The following is a 27,435-nucleotide window of genomic DNA, read 5'->3' as shown; positions in this document are numbered from 1 at the left end:
TGAGGTGTTATGCTGTGGGGGTGCTTTGCTGGTGACACTGTCTGTAATGTATTTAAAATTCAAGGCACACTTAATTAGCATGGCTACCACAGCATTCTGCAGCGATACGCCATCCCATCTGGTTTGGGCTTAGTGGGATTATCATTTGTTTTTCAACAGGACAATGACCCAACACACCTCCAGGCTGTGTAAGGGTTATTTTACCAAGAAGGACAATGATGGAGTGCTGTATCAGATGACATGGCCTCCACAATCCCCCAACCTCAACCAAATTGAAATTGTTTGGGATGAGTCGGACCACAGAGTGAAGGAAAAGCAGCTAACAAGTGATCAGCATATGTGGGAACTCCTTCAAGACTGTTGGAAAAAAATCCAGGTGAAGCTGGTTGAGAGAATGCCAAGAGTGTGCAAAGCTGTCATCAAGGCAAAGGATGGCTACTTTAAATAATAATTTAATTAACACTTTTTTTGGTTACTACATGATTCCATATGTGTTATTTCATCGTTTTGATGTCTTCACTATTATTTTACAATGTAGAAAATAGTACAAATTAAGAAAAATCATTGAATGAGTAGGTGTTCTAAAACTTTTGACTGGTAGTGTATGTCTACCTCAATATAAATGAACATGTTCATCATCTGCAATTGATTACTCCTATAGTGACAGGTGATGACATTTCTGCCTTTCTATCAGTATTCAGTATCAGTGCAGTGCACATGATTAGATTCTGAATTTCATCAACACTTTCATTTGAATGCCAGACTGCAAAATTGTTAGGCTATCTACTCAAAGTGCATCAGGCAGCCGTCCAATGCATCACTGCGCTTTGTTCTCTCGTCCGCTGTTTCGTGCCAAAGTGCTGTCGGATTCACTGCTATGTGGTCGCGTTGGTGCTCCTTGTCCCTATCCCACACCTCGCTCTTGCCTTTGAAGGGATCGCCAAGCCGTAGGAATGTTCCCACATTAATGCGCAGTGCACGTGGTTGTTAACCGCAATATCTAAAAACGCGGTATTGAGGAGCGACATTGCGAAAGGAGGGGGAGAACATAATTTCCAGATGTGGGAGAAATGCAGCTCGTGAGGGATTTTCTGATTCATGAAGAGCGCGAGAGGGACTCGAAATTCCCTCACATGCGCATCGTGGGAGATAAAGCTGTTCAACGCTTCTATTTTTTGTCTTGATTTATAACAGAAATGCTGCCGAAAAGGTCCTAAACAATCACGGTAAATGAGGCAACATGCAAATACGCACCGACAGTAAGTCATTGTGATGTGTTTAGTGCTGTCTGTTTAACCATTTGCGCTGTAAGTAGTAGGGTCAGCTTTTATTTATTTGAAACTGAAAGGTGTCACTATCTTCTTCATCTCTGGTTTGAATTTAGTGAAACATGTAGTTGAAAGAATGTTAACTATGAGAGCATAGCCTACTGTTAGACTGGTAGTGTTTTTTTGTGCAACAAAATGTTTAAATTAGTGGAATGGTGGTTTCTCAGTCCTCTGCATTTGCGATTAGGCTAAATGTCAGTAAGAGGTCTACATGCTGATACATTTTATTGTTTGTTTTAGGTGAACGTTTGTCAACAGCTCCAGGAGGTGGTTTGCCACCGACCAACAAATAATATTTCAACCCGAGTGGCACGAGCCAAGAAGAACGGACTCCGTAGTTTTTAGATATTGGGATTATATCTTCTTACTTGGGTGTCCACGATGAAGAGGAGACAGAAGCGAGTGTTGCAAATGGCCTTCGTATTCATGGTGGCTTTGATATTTCTGCCAAACGTCGGACTGTGGTCTTTATACCGGGAGAAACACCTGATGAAGTCGCACGAAGCCGGCGAACAGGTACGTCTAAGGTCAAGTTATGTTGACTTTGCCACTTTTTAAGCACTAATTTCGCCGCATTTCAAACTGGTGTAGCCTATAGTAACTAACTGGTGCTACAAAGTTGATATTTTTTAAGTTCATGTAAAGTAATTGTGAGTTGGTGGGAAAAGTAATTTGACAACAACATGTGCAGTCATGGCTTGAGCAACAGTGTTAGTTAGGAAGGCTCATCAATCATCATTATCGCATCATCAGTTAGGCCCACATATCATGCATCTTTTCATCAACTTTACACTAGGCAAATTTAAATCTGGACCTTGAAGCCCAATTGCACTGCTGATTTGAATTCTTCCCCTCTGAAGGACTAATTTAGATGGGTGTGGGGCACCAGTTTGTTTAATATAGCCTAATGTTATCCTAATTCTAACCATTAAATGCAAAACAAATGTTTTTAATGTTTTTATACATTTCCTTGGGTGAAAGATGTGTATGCATACATTATACTTTAGGCAAGCAATCGAGAGTCACCTCTGTGTAAGAGTACATTTAGTTCCTGGTTTAAATTGTACCCAAGTTATTTAGCATCCAGGCCAATGTCCCTCAAATATGATAATATGTCAAATTTTGTTGTGATTGTTGCAGGCCCGGCACCAGGATAAAGTGACAAAGGGGGCAGTTGAAATCGGCGATGGGACACACTTTTGGGGTGTAATTACATTTGAATGATATTAACTTCGGCTTATATCACGCCACACCACAATAAACATAAAGTTCAAATGCCGAGACTCCATGACCTCTGAGTGCTTTTGAAGTGGCAGGTTGGTGTGCACTCTATCGGCACAAAGGACAATGCTCTACACACTAAAGCGATGGCGCTTTGGTAATGAATATAGGCTACAAGATAGATAGGGTAATTCACCTATTACAAACAGCCCATGTGAATGCAGCTGTACACACAGCCGTCTTACTAAAAGAATGCAAACTAAATGCTGAAACCTGTAACCTAGTTATTAATGCAGGCAAACAAAAATATTGAATAGTAGTTTGGCTTAGAATACAGACAATGTGAACAAATGAATGTGAACAGAACGAAACAGCGATACCAAGTATGCCTAGTAAACAAAATATCAAATCAATAAAGGCATGACAAAATATATATTTAGGCTAGTTACTTTAACAGTAAACAAGCACAGTAAACAAAAATCAAATAACCCCAAAAAACCCAAAACACAGCCTACAGCCTACTTCGGTGAGATGCAGCCATGCACCGCTGTCTTGCCAAACAAACAGGCCTGTAGGCCCGGTTCAAACATGGAAAGTCATGGCGCTCATGAGTTCAGCAACACGTTGTGATATGGTACAATACACTTCTGCGGATCAAAATCAATCCACATAATCAATTAAGCAATGCCAGGCTACCATACATTTCCAATACGTACAGTTTACAACCAAAAAAACCAATAGGCTACCAAGGAAGCCATAATAGAATGTGTATACTTCTATGATGAAACATACGGATATGTAACTATACCCAGGGGCGTCATTTGGGTTCTTGCATTAGAATTATATTGAATTCTGCTTATATCACGCTATACCACAATAAACATAAAAGTTCAAATGTCGAGAACATTGAGTGCTTTTGACCAAGAAGTGGCAGGTTGGTGCAAAATCTCAGCTGCGCTCTATCAGCACCATGGACAGCGCCCTACAAACTTAAAGGCCTATAGTCTGGTTAAGAGTCATTTTGCCATTCCATACCATAGGTTTTTGCTGAAAGTATGCCACTGGCTGTACCACCAAGACTTTGATAACAATCAACCAGCTAGATTGTTTCTTACCTTTTCAGAAGAGTTGCAGCCTCCTTGATGCTCTGTGGAACTTCCTGATTAATCGTTCATTTCACTCTCCCCAAAATATTATTCTAAGATCCCACTGGCACTGAACTGTCCACAAATGGCTTCGAACTCGCTGTCACACCCCGGCTTGTCACACCTCAGCACTCCAACGCACTGCGGACCACTTTGACTCCAGTGTAAAGATCTGTTGCTTTTGCCTGAATACATTTGTTTGGAGGATGTAGCTCAGTTGGTAGAGCATGGCGCTTGTAACGCCAGGGTAGTGGGTTCGATCCCCGGGACCACCCATACGTAGAATGTATGCACACATGACTGTAAGTCGCTTTGGATAAAAGCGTCTGCTAAATGGCATATATTATTTATTATTATTAAGACTGAGGATTCTGTGCACCATGGTGGCTGTAAACTTAAAGCCAGGGCCCATCATTGCCCTTAGCAGCCCTGAAGCCTCAGGTCTTACTTCTGTGTTGTACAAACGCATGCATTCGATGTCAGAGAGGAACTTCACGATGCTGTCACAACGTTTAACAGCCACTGACACAGTAGCCAGGTGTCCCCTTCTCCATTGGCTACTTTGGCTAAGCCAATTTCTGCTATCCACCGTGGCAGTGGCAGATTAGCTGGTTCCAGCTAGCTAAATAGGCTAATGGTAATAACACTTACGCTTTTTTTCAGCTAGCTAAGACGCTAACTAAACTCTGTAGTGATGGGGTGTGAGGCTGAGTTGAGTGAAGCAGCTTCAACGGTAAACTTGACCCCGCCCTTATAAATCTAAATCAAATATTACAGGCGGAGGCGTATCACGTTATTCACTTAGCCTACCATAGATGAGAAGTGTTTTTTCCCGCTTTTTATGGAAACCAAAGGAGTCATACCTAACCACTGACACAACGCAGCAGAGATACAATTCTTGCACCAACCTGTCACTCAATAATTGTAACTTTTTTTATATAGGGACATAAAACTAAAACTGAGGGGGCTAAGCCCGCTTTAGCCCCCTCGTGGAGCTGGGCTCAGATTGTGGTGGAAGTCACTGTGCTGTCTCCTAAGTGTGACTTATTATAACAAGGGTAGTTTGGTTCCTGAATGCTGATTGACTGAAACCACTTTCCAGTAATGTGTACATTCAGAATATTAGAGCATGAGGTTGGAGTACCATGGCACGAAATCCTCTTTAGCTTGTGTGGCTTGATGATCTCCTTGAACACTTACAGCTCTTTGCCAGCCCTTCATGTTATGTAGCCCTAGCTGCACTCTGTTTAGCCGTGAGGCTTGTTTCAAATATGCCTATCATCTTGTAATCTATTTCTGCTGCTGGGGGGTGCAGTGAAAACTGCCTGAGTCGGTTTATGATTGCATCCCGTCATTGCCTCTTTCTCATTTGCCTGATCGCGATTTGCATTGCCGCATGGCGTAACATTGCCCTTCGGCACTGCATGGCCCCGTCTGTGTGAAGCCTTGACGGTTCATCACCATTAGGCCAACCCAGCCTGTCGCCCTCTAGCTCCGGCCCGGGTTGACAGGGACAGAAACATCAGGCGGTGGTCATTATGTGGGACGACACCTACCGTTCTCTCCTCTCTCCACTGACCTCTACATGATACAGACTGAGTCACCCTGCTGAGATTGTCTCACATTCCATTTCGAGGTTGTCTGTCTCATAGAAAGAATGAGTAGATTGAACAAAGCCCCTCGGACCAGTGCAACTTGATGACCAATGTCCTCTCTTGTCATTCTATTTTTTTATCCACTGAAAATAGGAGCCTCAGTAAGTATGTGTTAACTTTAGATGAGTGGTGTGTTGGAATTTTTGGCAGCCATTTTACTGAACAAGGTGATGTCCTTTGGTTTTCTTGTAAGTCCTATTGATTCCTTTTGGTTTAGTTTAATCCATAGTGTCATAGTCTCTAGATTGAGCTTCTATACTACCGGCATTTGATACAAACAAAGCAAATCAAAAAGAAGAAGAAGAAGAAGGTCTAGAACCCTTTAGTTGGGATCAGTAGGTCCCAGAGCAGCAACACAGGCAAACTGATGAGTTCCTTCCTGATTCCCGTGATTCAGAGCCACCGAGCAGCCAGCCAATCCTCTGAAAGACGGAAGAGAGCAGCAGCGTTATATGCTCTGAGGGAAAGGCTCATCCTCCGTGACAGGCAGCAGAAAAATGTGAACACTCCCTAAGATCAGAATCACCCCGTTTCTGACTCAAAGTCTGCGTCCCAAATTGCACTCTATTCCCTAGTGCTGGTCAAAAGTAGTGCACTACACAGGGAATAGGGTGGCATTTGGGAATCTGTCCCCTGACTCAAAATCAAAGCAGCTGAAGTTTCACACACCAGCCAACCATAAAAGGAAAAAGAAGCCTGGGCTTGTATCTGTTTGATTGGGCCATTTTGTCTGCAGTCAGGTTGAGATAATTGACATTGGGGATAGATGTTTCCGTTGTGCCGAATTACCAACGAAGATCACCAGATTGTCATTTGAGTTATTAACCTAGTCACCATGGTGATGTTTAGCCTATTATTACTAACATTATGATGTATTTCACACTATAAACACACTGTAGTTTCTTGTATATGGACATCATGATCCATCAATCAGTCTTTTATGTGATGCATCACATCGGACACATTATTGCCTTTGACCAGTTCTGTAACATTGTTCATACATTTCAATATAAGCAACTGCTTTGTGGTAAGGGACCTGATCTCAGCTCACAGGTACGTTTAGTGGCCAACAACAAACAATAGCTAGCATGTGTACTGATGGTGTGTTTTGTACCCTAGATACCAGGTGCACACACATACACACACAACACACACACACACACACACACACACACACACACACACACACACACACACACACACACACACACACACACACACACACACACACACACACACACACACACACACACACACACACACCAGCTGTCACTTGTGATGGGATGTTTACGTGGGATGATGAGTATGCGAGATTCGAATATATGATGGCACACTGAGCAGTGACAGAGTGTTAGCAGTCTACACAGGAGTAATGCAGGCTAGGCCTAATAACAATTTGGAAGTGATGGAGGGCAACAGTAGCTGAGATTGTACAATTTATACTGTTAATTTGTAGTAATGGAGCAGTGTACATATGTATAATGCACAATGTCTAGTTTGATGTGCTGTTTTATTTATGATGTAGGCGATTGTGTTGTTTTATTCCTGTTTGGACCCAGGGAAGAATAGCTGCTAATGGGGATTCTAATAAATACTAGATGGAAAATAATGTCCTATGAAGCTCTACATCAGTGGTATTCAAACTTTTTCACCAGGATTTCTGGGGACTTTCTTATAGATTAGTGGTTCTCAACCTGGGGTACTAATACCCCTGCAGATACCTGGCCTATCCACAGCCTGGTACTTGAGAATGGGAAGACTCAAGAGCATAGAGTGGCAAGAAAAAGTATGTGAACCTCTTGGAAATACTTGGATTTCTGCATAAATTGGTTGTAAAATTTGATCTGATCTTCATCTAGGTCACAACAATTGTCACGACCTCCCCCAAAGTTGGTGCCTCTCCTTGTTCGGGCGGCGGTCGGCGTCGCCGGTCTTCTAGCCATCATTGATCCACTTTTCATTTTCCATTTGTTTTGTCTTGTCTTCCTGCACACCTGGTTTCAATTCCATCATTACATGTTGTTCTATTTAACCCTCTGTTCCCCCTATGTCCTTGTCCGGAATTGTTTATTGTAAGTGCTTGTGCACGGTAGGTCTTGTGTGCGATGGGTTTTGTACCCATTGTATTTATTGTTTTGTTTACAGTGATTTTTATATTTAAACTGCGCCGTTGTAACACAGTTTTTGCTCTCCTGTGCCTGACTTCTTTGTCGCCAGTACGCACCCCTTACAACAATAGACAAACACAGTCTGCTTAAACTAATAACACACAATTATACGTTTTCATCTTTTTATTGAACACACCGCGTAAACATTCACAGTGCAGGGTGGAATTAAGTATGTGAACCTTTGGATTTAATAACTGGTTGACCCTCCTTTGGCAGCAATAACCTCAACCAAACGTTTTCTGTAGTTGCGGATCAGACCTGCACAACGGACAGGAGGAATTTTGTACCATTCCGCTTTACAAAACTGTTTAAGTTCAGCAATATTCATGGGATGTCTGGTGTGAACTACTCTCTAGAGGTAATGCCACAGCATCGCAAATCAGGTTGAGGTCAGGACTCTGACTAGGCCACTCCAGAATTAATATTTTCTTCTATTGAAGCCATTTTGTTGTTGATTTACTTCTGTGTTTTGGGTTGTTGTCCTGTTGCGTCACCCAACTTCTGTTGAGCTTCAATTGGAGTACACCCTAACATTCTCCTACAAAATGTCCTGATAAACTTAAATTTTTCCGTTGATGATAGCAAGCTGTCCAGTCCTTGAGGCAGCAAAGCAGCCCCAAACCATGGTTCTCCCTCCACCATACTTTACAGTTGGGATGAGGTTTTGATGTTGGTGTGCTGTGTCTTTTTTTCTCCACACATAGTGTTATATGTGTTCCTTCCAAACAAACTGTCCACAGAATATTTTGCGAGTAGCGCTGTGGAACATCCAGGTAGACATTTGCAAACTTCAGATGTGCACCAATTGTTTGGGACAGCAGTGGCTTGTTTCGTACTGTCCTCCCATGCACACCATTCTTGTTTAGTGTTTTATGTATCGTAGACTTGTCAACAGAGATGTTAGCATGTTCCAGAGATTTCTGTAAGTTTTTAGCTGCCCACTAGGATTCTTCTTAACCTCAGTGAGCATTCTGCGCTGTGCACTTGCAGTCATCTTTGCAGGATGGCCAATCCTAGGGAGAGTAGCAACAGTGCTGAACTTTCTCCATTTATAGACAATTTATCTTACCGTGGACTGATGAACATCAAGGCTTTTAGAGATACTTTTGTAACCCTTGCTTTATGCAAGTCAACAATTCTTAATCTTAGGTCTTCTGAGATCTCTTTTGTTCGAGGCATGGTTCACATCAGGCGATGCTTCTTGTGAATAGCAAACTCAAATTTTGTGAGCGTTGTTTATAGGGCAAGGCAGCTCTAACCAACCTCCCCAATCTCGTCTCATTGATTGGACTCCAGGTTAGATGACTCCTGACTCCAATTAGCTTTTGGCAAAGTCATTAGCCTAGGGGTTCACATACTTTTTCCCACCTACACTGTGAATGTTTAAATTATGTTTTCAATATAGACAATAGAAATACAATCATTTGTGTGTCATTAGTTTAAGCACACTATGTTTGTCTATTGTTGAGACATGGACGAAGATCAGATAATATTTGATGACCAATTTATGCAGAAATCCAGGTAATTCGAAAGGGTTCACATACATTTTCTTGCCACTGTAGACCTAATGATCCACTGCAAATGAGGGGGTAGCCTACTTTGGTTGGGGGTCTGAATGGTACTTTTAAATAACCCAAGAATGTTGAGAACCACCTTTAACCTCTGGATCCAACTGAGAGAATGTTGATTTCCTAGTGACTGACTGTTATTGTCAGTATCCATTTCGTGACAAAGTGACAGTTGGAAGAGCAAGGCAGTCATTCTAATTAGGCTACCCGCCACGATGTCATAGGGAGGAGATGCATGATGGTAATGCAGATGCAGAGCTGAGTCACAATGTGGCCGTGGATGAATGATCTACTAAATATATTAGAACGGAGATGGGGTTTATATAAAAACAAGAAACGCAAGAAGATTTCACGGAATCTATTTTCAGTGTGAGATGGGACAAAACAGGTTGAAAAGGCCATTCGTGATTAGACTTGTAGTGGTTGTCACAAGGCATAAAAACGCTCTGTTGAAGGGACCCGATTTGGTGTGACATGCAAAGACTTCAATTGTGTGAGCGGTAATAGCTTGTTGGCTTGTTGGTAGGAATTCAATTGTGACCATGATATTTTGACAATGAATAAGAATATGAATCCCCGGTATTGTTATCATTCATCTGAATATGAATTTGAATCAAACTCTCCCCGTATCAACTGTGAAAGAGTATTCCCCATTACCATACAGAAGGAACACATAATACATTTAGTAATTAAACCGGTAGTAATTAAACCTGTCGGTGTCGCTTCAAAGTATTGACTCCTAGCTTCCTCAGTACAGTATATTATTTTATAATGATTCGCTTTCTTAACGACTTCATTTTAATTTCCTTCTGTTTTTATGACACCTCGTTATCTTCTCCCCTCGCCGTTAACAGTGTTTTTCTGTAATTACTGTGCTATTTTAGAGAACTGAGCTGATTGTGTTTCTGTGTTTATATAGTAGAACTATCATTATGGAAGTTGTTGTTGTTGTTGTTGGTGAGGTATTGTATAATCAGTGCTGCTATCATCATTTCCACCAGTATCGCAATGAGCCTGATTACCGATCCCTTTCCAAAAATAGGTGTTTTGGTGTTGATGGTGTTGATGTTGAGTTGTTCCTCACATACTTATCATCTACATTCCACTCAGCTCCCCAATAAGCTTTCTGGCAGGACCAAGGATTTGCCACATTGTGTGTTGATGATATGTATCATGAAGCTTTACATCATTTTCACCTCCATCCTCTCCTTAGTCTTGGTCCGTTTAAACCTGATTTGTCAGATGTGCCTTGTGTGCCGCTGACAGGTGGTAGAATGTGGTGGGAGGCTGTTGTGTGTCTTCAGAGAATAAAGGGCATTTCATATGGAGTGACTGACTGGCCCTGTCTGCACAGTGATATAAAACAACTTATTCACCACCACCGACTCTCGGGAGGGGAGATCTAGACGTAACCATTAAGGGTGCTTCCATAATGGCTTTTGTCAGGGCCCATAGGGTTCTGCTCAGAAGTAGTGCACTATGAAGGGAATAGGGTGCCATTTTGGACACTGCCCAGTGTTGTGACGTGGGCACCTCTATTAAGCTAAAAGCACTCCAATTGCACTTGTTGTGTTTTTTTCTCATGCTTCTGAGAGTAATGGAAATAGGCTCGATGTAATCACTGCCATTGTACTGTCAGACACTACACAGCAGTGCAATCTGTTTTAACGGTCATGAACTTCTTTCAGTGTAAGATGTAAATATAGCCACTTATTCGAGCCTATAAAGCTCACACCTATTTATTCTCCTGGTGGCACTAACCTAAATCAGTGAGAAAGTGTGGATATTGAATGTCTATCCATGTCAACGTGTGATCAGTCTCAAATGCTCCCATACGCTAGACTAGGGCTGCATCTCAAATGGCACCCTATACCTTATAGGCCCTGGTCAAGAGTGCACTATATAGGGAATAGGGTGCCATTTGGGTTACACTCTAGGTATACATACCATGAGTGTAATCACATAGATGGGCCATGAATTGTCCCTGGCTTGTTCAACTGTCCCTCAGCACAGAGATGGCTGAGTTACGGCTGTTTAAACTGGCAGCTCTGACTGACTGACTGACTCCTCCACTCTGGCGATTGTTATTCAAGGAGAAAGCAAAGCTTCTTATGTTTTATGGCTCTCTTCTCCTCCGCGGCGCCGGCGTCCTACCGTAGATTTACGGGCGTTTCAAACCCACCGCGCAAGGTAATACTTGTCATCGGTGAAACATAACTAACAGTTAAATCAGACAGACAGTTTAACAATGTGGCCTGGCAGAGGTTGTAAGAGATTATCGCGAGTCTGAAGGGTCATTATATTGCATCTATTAAAGGCAATCCAAAAACTACTTTTCAATTAAGCGGTTCCCAAGGGAGTAATTGATCATGCCTGTGACTGTCCACTCCACTTGATGGCTAGTACCTTTAAAAAAAAGTACTTGCCATCTAGCTTTCTCCTCCAGTTATTACCTTGTTGGATAGGCTTACATACAGATGAGTAAAGTTTCAAGTTTTTTAAAATAATTTTCCTTTTTGCTTTTACGTTTCAAACAAGAGATTGTAGACCTAATGTTCAAGTTGAAAATGCGATTTTAAAACATAATTGGTTGGAATCACCGGCTCTCAACAAAAATTCCTCTCAGAAATCAATATTTATGATTATATCTTGATCCATGCTGAGATTGCCAGTCAGCCGTGTCTTCCAATCACATCAACCTTTGTTTTCATCACTGTATAAAATAGAGTCAAGTTCGATATGGTTCTGAAAAGGATGCCCCCCCCTGTCATTATGTCACACATTGTGTGGTGGTAGTCAGTGAAAGGGAGACTGTGTCCTGCTGTGTGCTATTGAGTTGTAACCTTTTCGTTGTATCCTACAGTATGTGTGGAAAGGACAAAAATAGGTGTGTCCTGCATTTGAAAGCAGACAGTTGGCCCAGTCATGTTCTATTGTCCTTCTCGGTGCAACCAACAGACACACCTAAGAATCAACCCAGCAGGTCGGACACTGAGTGGTTGAATGAATCGCAGCACACAATAAACCAATGATTTATTTTAGCCTTCAAGCAACATGAATTTAAACCACAACACTACTTGTTAGACTGCCCCCCAAAGAACCACTAGCATCTTCCACAGCTTCCAGGACAGTTTTTATTTTTTATTTACCTTTATTTACCTTTATTTAAGCAGGCAAGTCAGTTAAGAACACATTCTTATTTTCAATGACGGCCTGGGAACAGTGCCTGTGTCAACGTGTGATGGCCTGGGTTAACTGCCTGTTCAGGGGCAGAACGACAGATTTGTACCTTGTCAGCTCAGGGGTTTGAACTCGCAACCTTCCGGTTACTAGTCCAACGCTCTAACCACTAGGCTACGCTGCCGCCCCGATTTACCAGTGAATCATTGTAGCCTAATCACTTCAGTCACCAACGATGGGTATCTCTGTTAGTTATTAACGGCAGTCAGTTCTTTTCTTTGTGTGAAGGACGGGATGTGATATCTCATTGTTGTGGGGAACCGTTGAGAAACTGAGTGATTCGTAATGTGAGGAATATAAATGTCATCAGTGTATTAGGACACCAGAGCTGATTTAAATGACGTTGAAACTGGATCACAGTGGAGGATGGATAGGTGGGTAGGATATTTTACCTAGGTTTAAATATGAATGAGCTTGATGAGTATCTTTTAATATTGTGCCGGTTCCTCGAGGCTTATTTGAGAGGTGGTCTCAGGTTATCGATTTAAATTCCTTTCTATTCCCTCTTTATCCTTTTAATGAACTCCCTTCATCATCCTCCCTCTTTTTTCCTCCTTTCTTCCTCCTACTAATTCACTGACTGCACTGATGAAAAACCCAAGCAGTCTCCCTAACAAGAAAAGTCCTTGGTGCTTATTAGGATATTTGTGAGTCATTCCACTGTATTATTATTATTATTATCTCACGGTGCAGTTTTTTGATTCTCTAATGGAGGAAAACTGTGAGGAATCATGTGTAGCATGGTTAAACTAGACTGAATGTTGAACTCACCATTCACCTCAATGGAGAGTGCAGCGTTTCTTAGCCTGGCTAAACCAGAAAGGAAGGGGCCGGGTTTAGCCAGGCTAAGAAATGGGTTCCCTGTGTTGTCAATGTACAGTATAATCTCTCCTCTCTTCCTGTGTCGTGAATTACTGGCCTCTCTGAAACACGAAGAGGCTGCACTATCTTTTTATGAGGAGGGAGATGTGTCTGGGTGAGGGATGCATGTGCTGTGCTGCGGCACTGCTGGGTCAGGCTGATGAGAAAGGAAAGGGCCGGGTGGTGCTGATGAGGGACCATGCAGCCAGTGAGTGACTGATTACTCAGCCTGTATACAGGGACAACTGGGACAGATATTATTCTGTAAAGTTTGGAATCTTATATCCTCTGTTTTCCCATGGAGGTGATTCATCATGATTGTTGGGGTAATACGCAGGGCCTGGCCAAATACATCCACCTGTGTGTGTGTGTGTGTGTGTGTGTGTGTGTGTGTGTGTGTGTGTGTGTGTGTGTGTGTGTGTGTGTGTGTGTGTGTGTGTGTGTGTGTGTGTGTGTGTGTGTGTGTGTGTGTGTGTGTGTGTAAAAGCTGAGGAAGTATGTGTGACGACAGGGAGAGGGAACTGTTTGCTGCCGTAGCGACAGACTGACAGTGCTGCCTCCCACACTGTGAGAAACTGTGACATACGAGCAGAGCAGTGGGCGTGTGTGTGTGTGTGTGTGGTGGGTGTGTGTGTGTGTGTGTGTGTGTGTGTGTGTGTGTGTGTGTGTGTGTGTGTGTGTGTGTGTGTGTGTGTGTGTGTGTGAGAGAGAGAGATTTGAGGGATGTGGGTGTGTGTGGGGGGTTTGTTTCTCCTGCCAAGGCTTTTTGATTCCCTCCAAATTGTTTTGAGCAGAAAAATGCACTCTGTCACACTTCATGCTCTTTCCCGGGGCGATTTAACAGTCAGACACACACACGCACACACACACATGCTCTGCCTGCCGGCTCTCGCTCTACAGATGAGGGGATTTACTGAAACCCTCACAGCACCCCTCCTGGTCACATTGAGAACTTGTTATGGCTCATCCTTAATCACTTTTCTCCTAGTGACTTTGCTTACCACTGAGGTAGACTGAGGTGGACTGAGGTAGACTGTATCACTCTTGTTGTTTTCAGATTATATAACTACAGTTAGAGTCAGCAGCACAAAAAAATACGGTTGGTTTTCCTTCTGGCAAAACGGATTTATTATTTATTACACATAGTAACAACTACTGGTCAACCACTGGCATACCGGACAGCCCCGCAAGGAAGGGGGGCACAAAAAGTCATTTTCATATGTACTAGGAAGCTAAGTGCTTGTTTCTTGGGAATTCAGGAATGTGACAAAAAAAATAATTTAACTGATTGAAAGTATTCGGGGATATCGGTGATCAATGGCGTGGTCAAGGCTACGATGGTGCCAGTGCAATGAGTGGGGCTTCCTCAGGTGTTCAAAAGCTGATTGCCGTAGCAACATCAGGGAAACTGGGCAGAAGGGAGGGGTGCTTCAAATACAGCAATTCCGCAACATCTTTAATTGAGCCTCTCATTCTCCTTAATTGCCGTCCTCAACAGGTTGTCTGGTTACTGGACAGCCAATAAATTGTCAGATGCAAATAGATAATCATGTTTTGCAGGCAACAATTCTTGAGGGCTTGAATAAAAAATGCTGGTGAACCAGCTTGGTGTGGTTGTAATATCAACATTTCCTTATCCCTGGTGTATCTTGGCATGCGTCATTCAAGACTACATTTAGTTGTGTGCAGCGCAATGGACATATAATGGACAATGTCTCAGCAAACTGTCTGGGTTGGCATTACTCAGTATAGAAAACAGTCTGGCCTGCAACCTGGACCTACTGGCTGTGGTAAAAACATTTGCACACAAAAAAAGAGGACTTCAGGAAACCAGGGGAGTCTCTCAAGTGGGATTTCTTTCAATTTACCCTGTATCCCATTTGTGGAGGCTATTCGCTAGACAGACCTCGCTGAGTTCAACAATAAATAAGTGGCTGAATTTATCCTTAAGCCGACTACTTTTTGCCTCAGGGCTATTTGATATTTACATTTTATAAAAGGTTTATAAACAGCAGTTAAATACAGTATATACTGTAGCTATAGATAGTACACTGCATAATGAAACAATCTAGTGTTTTGAGGATGGGCTGACTGTATGATTTTGCATTTATAGACTGGTTTTACGGACAACAACTTTTTATTAGAGGACACATTCATCTATTTTTATAATCTATTTTTATTTTAGGAAGGTGGGAGGGCCGAACTCGAACCTTGCGGGGGTTCCAGAGACACTGTGTTACGCGGCCAACCCAATGAATCTTGTGTCCTGTTGACATGTGGCTGTTCAGTGACTCTGGGGTCATTAAGAGACAAGCTCCTTTCTCCTCTCTCTGCTCCTCTCTGGTTTAGAGTTATTTATGGCATCATGTCTGCTCATACAGCCGCTTCCTAATTACACTTTGCCATCAAGATGAATGTTGGGCCTCGGCTGGCTGCATCTGCCAACTTTACCTTTGTTTCACCCTGCTGATGGATTGGGAGTGAAGCTAGCTAGCTAGCTAGTTGAGAGATCAGAGGAGTAGCAGGGGAAGGCCATCACTAGCAGTGCTTGATTTGGGCCGATGCTCGCCAGTATGGAGTACCATCAACTCATATTTTCTACTGCTTGAGTACCGGCACCTCTTATAGATGAAATGTTTACCTCTTTGTTTCACGCTCTGAACGCTGCTGTGCTGACCCTGATATCCAAAGGCGTTTGTTGAATGATATTTAGAGACTTGATAGAAAGGAAAATAACTTGAGACTTGACTTGCTCTTGGAGCTTCAGAACTCGGGACTCGACTTTGATTTGAAATGATCTGGCCAGGTTTTGTAACGCTTTGTCACTCATTTTGTGGCACAGAGTCATATTACCCATATAAAATACAGTTTAGCAATCTGATATGGACTCATCTTTACCAGAACAATACTATTAGGCTCCCTGGTGATTTCATTGCTCATTTTCATATTTTAGAAATGCATAGTTTAAATGGATAATAATTATATACCTCAGTGGTGTTACTGGCCCTATGTCTAAAAATAGCTGTAACATCTCGCTACCATCAATACTTATGGGATGAAGATGTAACATATTCTGGCGAATGAATGATGTGTTAATTATTGTGAGGATGAGATAGTCTCCAGCCAGATCATGATTTCCATTTGGTCCTGCAACGACCACTGCATACAGGTAGGCCATATGACCCTGCTTGCTCTGGACTCCAGAGAAGTGACAATGTGACATGTAATCCCTAGTTGATATTTATTGACTTTTAAGATGACTTTCAGCTCAAAATGCAGGTGTAAAACGCAGTTTATTTCTGTATCTTACGTTCTGAAAATGCAACACCGTTTATGGCTGAAATGACAGGGTACTGTCACGTTCTGACCTTAGTTCTTTTGTTTTAGTATGGTCAGGGCGTGAGTTGGGTGGGTTGTCTATGTTAGTTTTTCTATGATTTGCTACTCCTGTGTTTGGCCTGGTATGGGTCTCAATCAGAGGCAGCTGTCAATCGTTGTCCCTGATTGAGAACCATATTTAGGGAGCCTGTTTTCTATTGTGTTTGGTGGGTGATTATTTTCTGTTTTCTGTTGTGTTTCTGCCCCAGCCAGAACTGTGTTCGGTTGTTTCTCTTTGTTATTTTTGTTATTTCAGTGTTCATTTAATAAATATGGACACATACCACGCCGCACCTTGGTCCTCACCTTCTTCCACCAACAACGGCCGTTACAGGTACATTTGCGCAGCGATTGTGTTCCCTTGTGCACACATGCATGTGCATGCGCAGGGGTCTCAACCTTTGACCCACACCTTTTTCGGGGTCACGGGTCAAAATAGTTTGAGAACCTCTGGGCCTAGTGAACAGATTTCTGATTTGCTGTACAGCTATAGGATTGGCTGCAATGCAAACGTCAAATTGTAGGGAGAGAGAATTGCCATAAATAAATATGCAGCTCCAAAACAAATGCATTTACTTGCAAGCTCACCAGCAATGGGGCACCAAGCAATGATAGGATAGGATAGGCTGGTCTTTTGGTATGTCAAAATTGTCTTGAAATGTATCAATTATTACATAATGTAAATGTGTTGTAGACAAAATAATGAAAATGCTATCTGGTAGCCTCAATAAATAGACAGTGATTTGTAGTTGTTCAAGTCACTCCATTTACTTGAGACTTGACTTTTGACTCGACTCAACTCGACTTGCTCTTAGAACGCACAACATGGACTTGACACAAGACTCGACCTGTTCTGCTTGTGACTTGAGACTTTCTTGTGAGTCGAATAATAGTGACTTGGTCCCACCTCTGCTGCAGCCTAATCATTTTAGTCACCAACGATGGCTCTCTCGGTTAGTTATTACCTGCAGTCAGTAGGTGATATCTGATTGTTGTGGTTAATAGTTGAGAAACTGTGACTGGTATGTAATGTGAGGAATATCCATTTCCACTGTGTCTAGTAGGACAGCAGAGACAATTTTTAAATGGTTTTGAAACGGAAGATTCTGTTGGACACCATATTGTGTCCTCAAAGCCCCACCAACTATTTAGGTCAATCTTGATGGATGTAATTTCCCTAAATGGAGTATTGGCTCTATTTGTCGACCAGCTGCATTGGCTTGGCTACAGTAGGAGTCTGAATGTATTATCCACACAATGGCTTCACTCCATGTTACATCTGCAAGATAGCGAGGTTATTTCATCATTCCTTATTCTCAGATGTGCTTTATGTTAAATCCCCATCACACAAAAGCCAAAATACTGTATTGAAAAGTAAACTAAAACAGTCCAAAAAATGTCATGTTGAATCAAGTTTGGTGTAAAGAAAAATGACCAAGTACACCAATGGTATGTTATTACCAGGAGACTTATGATCTCAGCCTGTCTTTCTGACGTGTCTTTGATTCAATCCCAACTGCCTTCGTGTGACAGCCAGACACTTTGCGGAGTGATTTGTCTACATGGGACTCATTGTTTTTTCCTCTCGCTCTGTGATGTTATTTGTGTTCCGGTATCTTCAGAGGCGTTCCATGTAAACTCCCGGGCTGATTCCCTTATGACATCAGACTCAAAACAAGCACAGATCTCCGACACCACGGATATGTCCCTCCAGGCCCTCTGGCTGTCGTCTCGCTCCTCACGCCTCTCATCCCACTATAAAGTGACAGATTGCAGATATAATATGTACAAAAAAATGGGAACGCAGAGAAATAAAGATAACTTCGTGATTGTTTGGGATGTGGTTCGACCCCATAAAGAGGGAGCTCTGTGTGTTTGTGTGTGTGTGCCATCGTCGTCGTGGGATTCAACAAAACCATTCAAAAGTATGCAGCTGTGTGCCTCCCAATGCAGATATTCAGTGATGTTTGGTATATGCTGAATCAGAGTATATTTTCCAGGAGTGAAGCAAAGCATAATTTCTTCATCAGTATGCATTTGGTGCATCATTTCTGATGGGGTATTATGTAATTTGCCAAGTGGGCTTTTACAGTACTGCAGCGAGGCTACATCACCATGACTGGGAGTAATATCAGTGAAAATGTCAACATGCACGGAATCCACAGCATCTCTAACAAGGACCATTATTCCTGTTTTCCTTTGCTTCTAGTTAGTTCTAACGTTGCTTAAGTGTGTAATTTGCTTCCGCCTCGGGAAACGCGAGAGGAGCAGTGAAGCAACAAAATAATGGAAGAACCTTCAGCCCATTTCTCCTGTGCATCTGTTTGGGTAACAAATGACCTTTTATTAGCGTGATGTTTGTGCAACAGCACTCTTGTGGATGAGTTCTCCCCTCAGCTATATTCATTTAGACGGCACGAGTGTTCATCTTCACAGCTCGGGGATTAGAAATGTAATTACAGTTTGCTGTGACATCTCTGTATCCGCCGACTTGCTGACAAAAGTCATGAACAAACTGGAGGATTTGCTGCCGGAGGTGTTTTCAAGACACATCTTGGCCCGGTGTAAACAATGTGTGTTTGCGTAGAAGAGAGTGATCTCTAATGAATATAGTCTAAGGAATGCATATACATTAAGTGCCATATAATGTGTTAGCTTCACACAATGTGCAGAACATTGAACACTTTGCTTAAGTGCAGTAGTTTGAGCAGAGAACTCAAGCTTTTATAGTCCATCACAATTAGAGCTACTTTAAGCAATTATTTATTTGATTATTATTTCTATTTTTTCTTGTTCTGCATCAGATAAAAATGAGATCCACAGTCACGTCATATTTATTCTGACAGTTATCTGTATCTGAATGCAACACAGTAAACCTCTAAGCCAGCGATGTGTAGCTACTGAGAGATAGATAGATACGGGCTCTGTCCCAATTGGCATCCTATTCCCTATAGTAGTGCACTATGTAGGGAATATGGTGCCATTTGGACACATCCTTTGAGTAGTGGCTCAAGGGTAGAGGGGCATTCAGGACAATCCGGGTACTGGCAGACTAGTGAATAATTAGACGTCATTGTTTCACTGTCTCCACCTAGCACTGCAGCAAAAAGCTTTATATATTAATCATCTGGTATATATTATGTAGTGGGACATATGTTCCTGGTGAAAGCCGCATTGAGGCAAAATGGAAAAGGTAGGAATGGGTTTGACAGCAACCTCTCTCTGCTCCTGCACATGCAATAGCCTGAGAACGATATGAATGCGTTTCCTGTATGATTTGAATCACTTTTCCCGGTCGTTGCAGTTTATATTACACACATAAGTATACCTACCCTATGACCTAGATTCCATCTTCCATTTCTCAAAGATTGAAGCGTTACTACGGATACTACTAGGGGTAACAACGGATACTACTGAGCCGAGAGCGGTATCCGTTGTTGTTCTAGGCTACAGTGAACTGAACTCACCTGAGGCTAGAGCCACTTACTAAAAATCCCCCCGTATGCCTTCTTTACGTGTGTGTGTGTGTGTGTGTGTGTGTGTGTGTGTGTGTGTGTGTGTGAAATTAAAAGTCAGAGTACTAGATGCTGTGTTCCTCACTCTCCTCTCCATGTTAATTACTCAGGGATCAACAGGATGATGAGTGCACTGCTTTCCACTACAGTTTGAGTTTATTTATTTTTTACAGGGACAGGAAGTGAACTCTCTCAGGATGTATAGGTTTCTGCTATTAGACATATGACTCCGAAGTGGTTGTTCAGTGTAGCAGGGCATCTTCTCCACGTACTTGGCTGTAGTGTGTTCTGGTACTGTATGAACAGAGAATGATGAGATTGAGTCATGCAGTTGGAGGTCTCATTTAGAAGATCTAAAACAGGAAGCGTTCATTCATCCAGTAATGTTGAAGGACATTCGGAGATGCGTTACCTCTGGTGATTTTGGATACCGAGGACCATTTTGTAAGCTCTGTTCAATCTGCTGTAAGGATAGTGTATCATCCCCCTCCGACCACATTAGTTGTCTACAGAGTCCAGCTTCAGCACTTGTTGTGGTGGTCTGAGTACTGGCCACCCCACATATGCTCTCTAATTCTCTCTTTCGTTCTCTCTCTCGGAGGACCTGAGCCCTAGGACCATGCCCCAGGACTACCTGACATGATGACTCCTTGCTGTCCCCAGTCCATCTGACCGTGCTGCTGCTCCAGTTTCAACTGTTCTGCCTTATTATTATACGACCATGCTGGTCATTTATGAACATTTGAACATCTTGGCCATGTCCTGTTATAATCTCCACCCGGCACAGCCAGAAGAGGACTGGCCACCCCTCATAGCCTGGATCCTCTCTAGGTTTCTTCCTAGGTTTTGGCCTTTCTAGGGAGTTTTTCCTAGCCACCGTGCTTCTACACCTGCATTGCTTGCTGTTTGGGGTTTTAGGCTGGGTTTCTGTACAGCACTTTGAGATATCAGCTGATGTACGAAGGTGTAATGAATTTCCTCCTCTTCTTCCAAAGAGGAGAGGCGAAACGGATCAGAGGACCAATACGCGGCGTGGTAATTGTCCATGGTTCTTTTTAATACGTTAAGGTACACATGAACAACTGACTACAAAAAACAAGAAATGTGAAAACTCAAAATAGTCCTATCTGGTGCAAAGACAGAGACAGGAACAATCACCCCCAAACACACAGTGAAACCCAGGCTACCTAAGTATGATTCTCAATCAGAGACAACTAATGACACCTGCCTCTGATTGAGAACCATACTAGGCCGAAACATAGAAATACCCAAATCATAGAAAAACAAACATAGACTGCCCACCCAACTCACGCCCTGACCATACTAACTAAATACAAAACACAGGAAATAAAGGTCAGAACGTGACAGAAGGGCTATATAAATACGTTTGATTTGATTTGATTTGGTGGTGCATGTCTCCGCAGCGCCTCAACCAGTTAGTTTGGTTATTGGATATGCTTCAGGACAGTGTATCACCAACGTCCACTGTTTATTAGTGGTCACTAAGTTCCCACCTCAGCACTCCACAATACCTCACCAGCATTATTCAGTGTCTCTTCCTGGCTGGTGTGACATCCCTGTACCCCATAAGCTTTATTGGATGTGTGTGTAATGACAGTGTGCTAGTGGTCATAGAGTCTCACTTTTGTGCTTGTTGTCACTAGATGTTTTGGTGCTTGTCTCCTCAGCTCCTCACCTCCTTCATTCAGTGTCTCTGCCTGGCTGGATAGGTGCCAGGAAATCATTACAGCCCCCCATTAAGCCTCTGTAGTCCTTTAACATGTTGCTGCAACTGATTTACCACAGTCCCAGGTCACTCTGTCTCTGAGAGAGAGAGGAGAGGGAGGGAGAGGAGAGAGGGGAGAGAGAGAGAGAGAGAGAGAGAGAGAGAGAGAGAGAGAGAGAGAGAGAGAGAGAGAGAGAGAGAGAGAGAGAGAGAGAGAGAGAGAGAGAGAGAGAGAGAGAGAGAGAGAGACACACACAGAGAGAGAGAGAGAGAGAGACACACACAGAGAGAGAGAGAGAGATACGTTAAGTAATTCTTGCTGACTCAGGAACAGTGGGACAAGGAATTGCCGTTTTCTGAAATCAGGAAATCATTACATCAAACTGGGAGATATTTCCCCTCCATTTTCAGTGTGATATTGATAGATTGTGGCGGTTAACTGTGCTTGGCAGCTACCCACTGAGCATCACATTAATACATGGCCTCTTAAGTGTTGGTGTTGTACGTCTTGAAATTACTTGCTGAAGCGTTTGCTGTGTTGGTGTTGATGGGGAAGTTGATGGGGCACAGTGATTAGCATATCCGGTGTTTATGCTAATAGGAATGCAGTAAAAGCAGTAGCGCCAGCAGATTTTTGACCAGAAGACACAATGTGCTTCTAATTGCTAGCATCATTTGAGCCGTGGGTGGGAGATTGGAGTAAGCCTTAGCCCACACTGCAATCTAAATCACAGATTGCCCTCCAGTTTATCGCTGCTTGTTATTATTTGTGTTCGCCCCAAAAAAATCAGTTTAGTACTTACAAGTCATGCTTATACCAGTTTCAGTAACGATGCCTAGATTTTAGCTCGAGGGTTAGCTGACAGCCCGTCAATATGTCCAATGTTGTTAGACAAGATACATAACCCATCTTTGCTACGGTATGATGGCATATTTAACTGGCACTGTGAATCTACTACTATAGATCAACAATGGAACCACATTCAGAAGTGTCTGGGGCAAAATCTCTCTTCAATTATATTGCGAAATACATAGATCAAATACATCAACATGATGGGAAAAACATGGCCAAATGACCATCAGGCAGCACTTGAGAGCAGCTCTATGGGGAACATTTGTAGAACATTTCTGTCTGTACTAGAAAACAGTGTTGACCGTTTTGCCACCTCATTTTGTTAATGAATAATGGCATCTTGTGGAAAACTCTATAGGGTCTCTATACCCCCCTCTCTTTCACTCTTTCTCTATTTCTCTCACTTTCTCTTCCACTTTTTCTCTCTCTTGCTTTCTCTCTTTCACTTTCTCTCACAAACACATATTGCATGTTAACGAAGTATTTTTTGAGAGGAAAGGAACATTAACCTTGAGAATGACTTGTAAAGGACTGTGGAAAGGCTGGGAATGAACTGTTACACAAAGGCCAAGCCTGGTGTCATACCATTAATCAAATATGGACTCAGGCCTCAGAGCAATGTTATGTGTTTTTTCAGGGTGAGTTATTAAAAGAGATACCAGGGCTGACCACTTTCTACTCCAGGCTGTTCTTATAGAGCACTGGGGAGTTCTAGAACGCTTTATAGCTCTCACATTCTACAGCACCAGCAATACTGTTACTGTACCATACAAGAATGGCTTTTTCAATATTACACTAATGTTCAAAAAGTTTGGGTCACTTAAAAATGTCCTTGTTTTTGAAAGAAAAGTACATTTTTTGTCCATTAAAATAACATCAAATTGATCAGAAATGCCTAGAAAGCCAGCATTACGGAGTCGCATCTGTTGACTTTGAGACTGGTATTTTGCCGGTACTATTTAATGAAGTTGCCAGTTGAGGACAAACTAGACCCTCTAATGTACTTGTCCTCTTGCTCAGTTGTGCACCGGGGCCTCCCACTCCTCTTTCTATTCTGGTTAGAGCCATTTTGCGCTGTTCTGTGAAGGGAGTAGTACACATAATTGTACCAGATCTTCAGTTTCTTGGCAATTTCTTGCAATGAATAGCCTTCATTTCTCAGAACAAGAATAGATTGAGGAGTTTCAGACCATTTGTTTCTGGCCATTTTGAGCCTGTAATCAAACCCACAAATGCTGATGCTCCATATACTAAACTAGTCTAAAGAAGGCCAGTTTTATTGCTTATTTAATCAGAACAACAGTTTTCAGCTGTGCTGACATAATTGCAGAGGGTATTCTAATGATCAATTAGCCTTTGAAAATTATAAACTTGGATTAGCAAACACAACGTGCCATTGGAACACAGGAGTCATGGTAGCTGATAATGGGCCTCTGTACGACTTATGTAGATATTCCACAAAAAAAAGCATCAGTTTCCAGCTACAATAGTCATTTACAACATTAACAATGTCTACAATGTATTTCGGATCAATTTGATGTTATATTAATGGACAATTTTAAAAACAAGGACATTTCTAAGTGGCCCCAAACTTTTGAACGGTAGTGTATGTTTGATGCGTTGATCATGCAGTAAGTACTAAATAAGCCATACATAGCCTCTGTGTTTTGTCAATCTACGAGCTATGTCACAGCTAACAGCAAGTCCTAATTCTACCTGTAGATCAGACCATCAAAATTTAGCTCTATGAAAAACTGCTTTGGGACAATAGTATTCATTTCTGTCAGTAGGAATAGCTCTAAGCAGAGACTGACATTCCAACGGTGCCAATTCATCAGAGGTTCCAACACACACACACACACACACACACACACACACACACACACACACACACACACACACACACACACACACATTCTACATTACCATGGAGCCCTACATTCTAAGAATTAAGAGAAAGTTCACGCCATTGCGATCCCACTTTAATATTGTGCTGTTTCTATCTAAGGGAAAAAAGCAGGCCCCGTCTAAGATGAACTATCTTCTACCGCACCTTGGTCAGTGCAGCGCCCACAGCGTGACCGACTAGCACTAGCCGGAGGTATTGATTAAGGCAAAAGTACAGTAAGCATTTATTATATCTGAAATGGCAGCCTTTGCACCAGTGGCAGAACAATAAGGTTGTCACAATGATGAATTGGCTGTGTTTTCTCTAGGTTTTTTCTTACTTCCACAAGAAATAGGAAGCCATTATTGACTAAACAATTACAGGATTCTTTGTTGACTGAAATCATGGGTGTATCCCAAGAAAGTAGAATAGAATTTCATATTTTTTTGTAATTTTTGGAGGATTTATGGAATTGAGATGTTCTCACCACTTGTTTGTCATAACTGTAGTAGTGAATAGTGAATAACTAGTAGTGAGATGTGAATAGTAGATAACTGTAGTAGTGAATAGTGAATAACTAGTAGTGAGATGTGAATAGTAGATAACTGTAGTAGTGAATAGTGAATAACTAGTAGTGAGATGTGAATAGTAGATAACTGTAGCAGTGAATAATGAATAACTAGTAGTGAGATGTGAATAGTAGATAACTGTAGTAGTGAATAACTAGTAGTGAGATTTGATTTGTAGATAACTGTAGCAGTGAATAATGAATAACTAGTAGTGAGATGTGAATAGTAGATAACTGTAGTAGTGAATAATGAATAACTAGTAGTGAGATGTGAATAGTAGATAACTGTAGTAGTGAATAATGAATAACTAGTAGTGAGATGTGATTTGTAGATAACTGTAGTAGTGAATAATGAATAACTAGTAGTGAGATGTGAATAGTAGATAACTGTAGTAGTGAATAATGAATAACTAGTAGTGAGATGTGAATAGTAGATAACTGTAGCAGTGAATAATGAATAACTAGTAGTGAGATGTGAATAGTAGATAACTGTAGCAGTGAATAATGAATAACTAGTAGTGAGATGTGAATAGTAGATAACTGTAGTAGTGAATCATGAATAACTAGTAGTGAGATGTGAATAGTAGATAACTGAAGTAGTGAATAATGAATAACTAGTAGTGAGATGTGAATAGTAGATAACTGTAGTAGTGAATAATTGGACATAATAAACACAAGGGAACACTGCTAGATGAATGTCTTGACCTTGGCATTCAGAACAGTAATAGAGGCCAGTGTGTCGTAAGAGTAGCAGGGCCTTAGAAACACATGATGCACAAAGCTCCTGAGATACTATCAACCTGGTGTCATGGTTTTGTCTGGCGGAAGACAAGAGCCAAGTCAGTTAAGGCTGTAGAAAAGCCGTCACTGTGTAGCTCTTTCTCAAATCATGCCGCTACAGAACAGTAGCCTTGCCAGTCTAGCGCTTCAGAGAGCCACGGCAACCCTCAGCTCAACAACAACTCAAAGCAAACAGGGCCTCATTACCGTACAGCAGACTCAGCCCGGGCTGTGGGATAAGCACCTGTCACTCTCAGAGAGAGAAGGGAAGGACAGTCTAACTGGATCTGCCGCTTGCTGCTTCGCCAAAGACAAATCCATACCGAATGCATGTCATTGCTTCTTCCATGTTATGCCTCATTAGGCTGATTTTCAGGGAATTCTTGTGTGTGTTAACACACATTGCACCGTGTCAGGAAAAGTGGGCTTAGAGTACACATCAATTCAGTTGCCGGGGGATATACTGGTCATCCTCATGGCACGTAATAGCCTTAGCAAGGTCAGTGCATATTGTATTTTAAAATGTCAGTAGTGTTACAATCCTGTCTTGTCTAGGAAGCACAAGTACTGGATGAAACAAATAAACAACGCTAAGAATAGTGTTTTTTTTCTTCTTCAATGCATCTACTAAATTTGACCAGTATTTGACCAAAACGCTAAACAAAAAAATTGACTATAGCTAAGTGTGCTGCAAAGGCAGCTTATCCCAATGTTTTATTTCTTGCACCATCAAACTTCTATCAAATAACACCTCCCACCTCCCTCCTTATAAAAGTAGAGAACTTTGAAGTCGATCCATCAATAAGACAGAGAGGTGTTTTCTCCTGGTACCTCCCTTGTGTTAAGCTATAGCATCAGAGGCAGGAAAGAAAGAGAGAGAGAGAGAGAAGCTTTGGCTCACGTCTTCTGAGACAGCGTGTCTCCTGAAACGATGCTTTTGATCAGTGTTTAATGACTTGCATGTGTCCATTCCTGTGCAGGGGCACAGGAATGAAGTAAACGTGCTGCTCCACTTGTGACATCTGTTATTTGCTCCTTTATAACCTTTTATAGGTGGTGAATGGTAATGACTCAGATGAGTTTAGAATGGATCCCCCCAGTATAAACCTGCTGGTTGGGTTCTCCCATATCTGTACATACTCTGTCCATGTATTGGTATAGTTACAGTATGATGAAGCATTGTGTGTGTGTGTATGTGTTATGTAATGCATTAAGAGGTAAATGTGTGTGTGTGTGTGTGTGTGTGCCTGTGTGTGCGTGCACCGGCGTACATTGTACCCATGTTCTTGTGTTCACACACTTTACAGTATGGTGTTGCATTGAATAATGTGTAGCCACAAATCCCCACTCTATGCATGATTCTTTGGTTGTCATGGTGAGATGGTGAATGCACCTGGCCATAAGCCCTTTTGTCCATGATGCCATCTGGAAGGTGATTGCAGATGCTCTCTCTCACACAACAGCCCAGCCGCTGCTTAAAATAGGGCTACTGTGGCAAGAAGAAAAAAAAAAAGAAAGAAAAAAAATGTATGTTGACATTT

The 27,435-nt window shown here is 42.0% G+C and overlaps 1 protein-coding gene across 2 annotated transcripts in view; it reads left to right on the top strand.

Moving 5' to 3' along the window:
- The first annotated feature begins 869 nt into the window (after positions 1-869).
- Positions 870-27,435, top strand: part of LOC118395561 (polypeptide N-acetylgalactosaminyltransferase-like 6) — a 271,053-nt gene continuing 244,487 nt past the window's right edge. The window contains exons 1-2 of one of the 2 annotated variants that reach the window (XM_052464695.1): positions 870-1,226; positions 1,569-1,844. In XM_052464695.1, the coding sequence (XP_052320655.1) occupies positions 1,710-1,844 (135 nt within the window). In that variant the 5' untranslated portion in view covers positions 870-1,226; positions 1,569-1,709. Of the gene's footprint in view, positions 1,260-1,568; positions 1,845-27,435 lie in introns of both variants that reach the window. The other variant, XM_052464694.1, reaches the window with a different exon arrangement.

The sequence above is a fragment of the Oncorhynchus keta genome, chromosome 16 (genome assembly GCF_023373465.1).
Source record: "Oncorhynchus keta strain PuntledgeMale-10-30-2019 chromosome 16, Oket_V2, whole genome shotgun sequence".
NCBI lineage: Eukaryota > Metazoa > Chordata > Actinopteri > Salmoniformes > Salmonidae > Oncorhynchus > Oncorhynchus keta.
The sequence above is the reverse complement of the archived record's forward strand: the minus strand, read 5'-3'. Positions and strand labels throughout refer to the sequence as shown.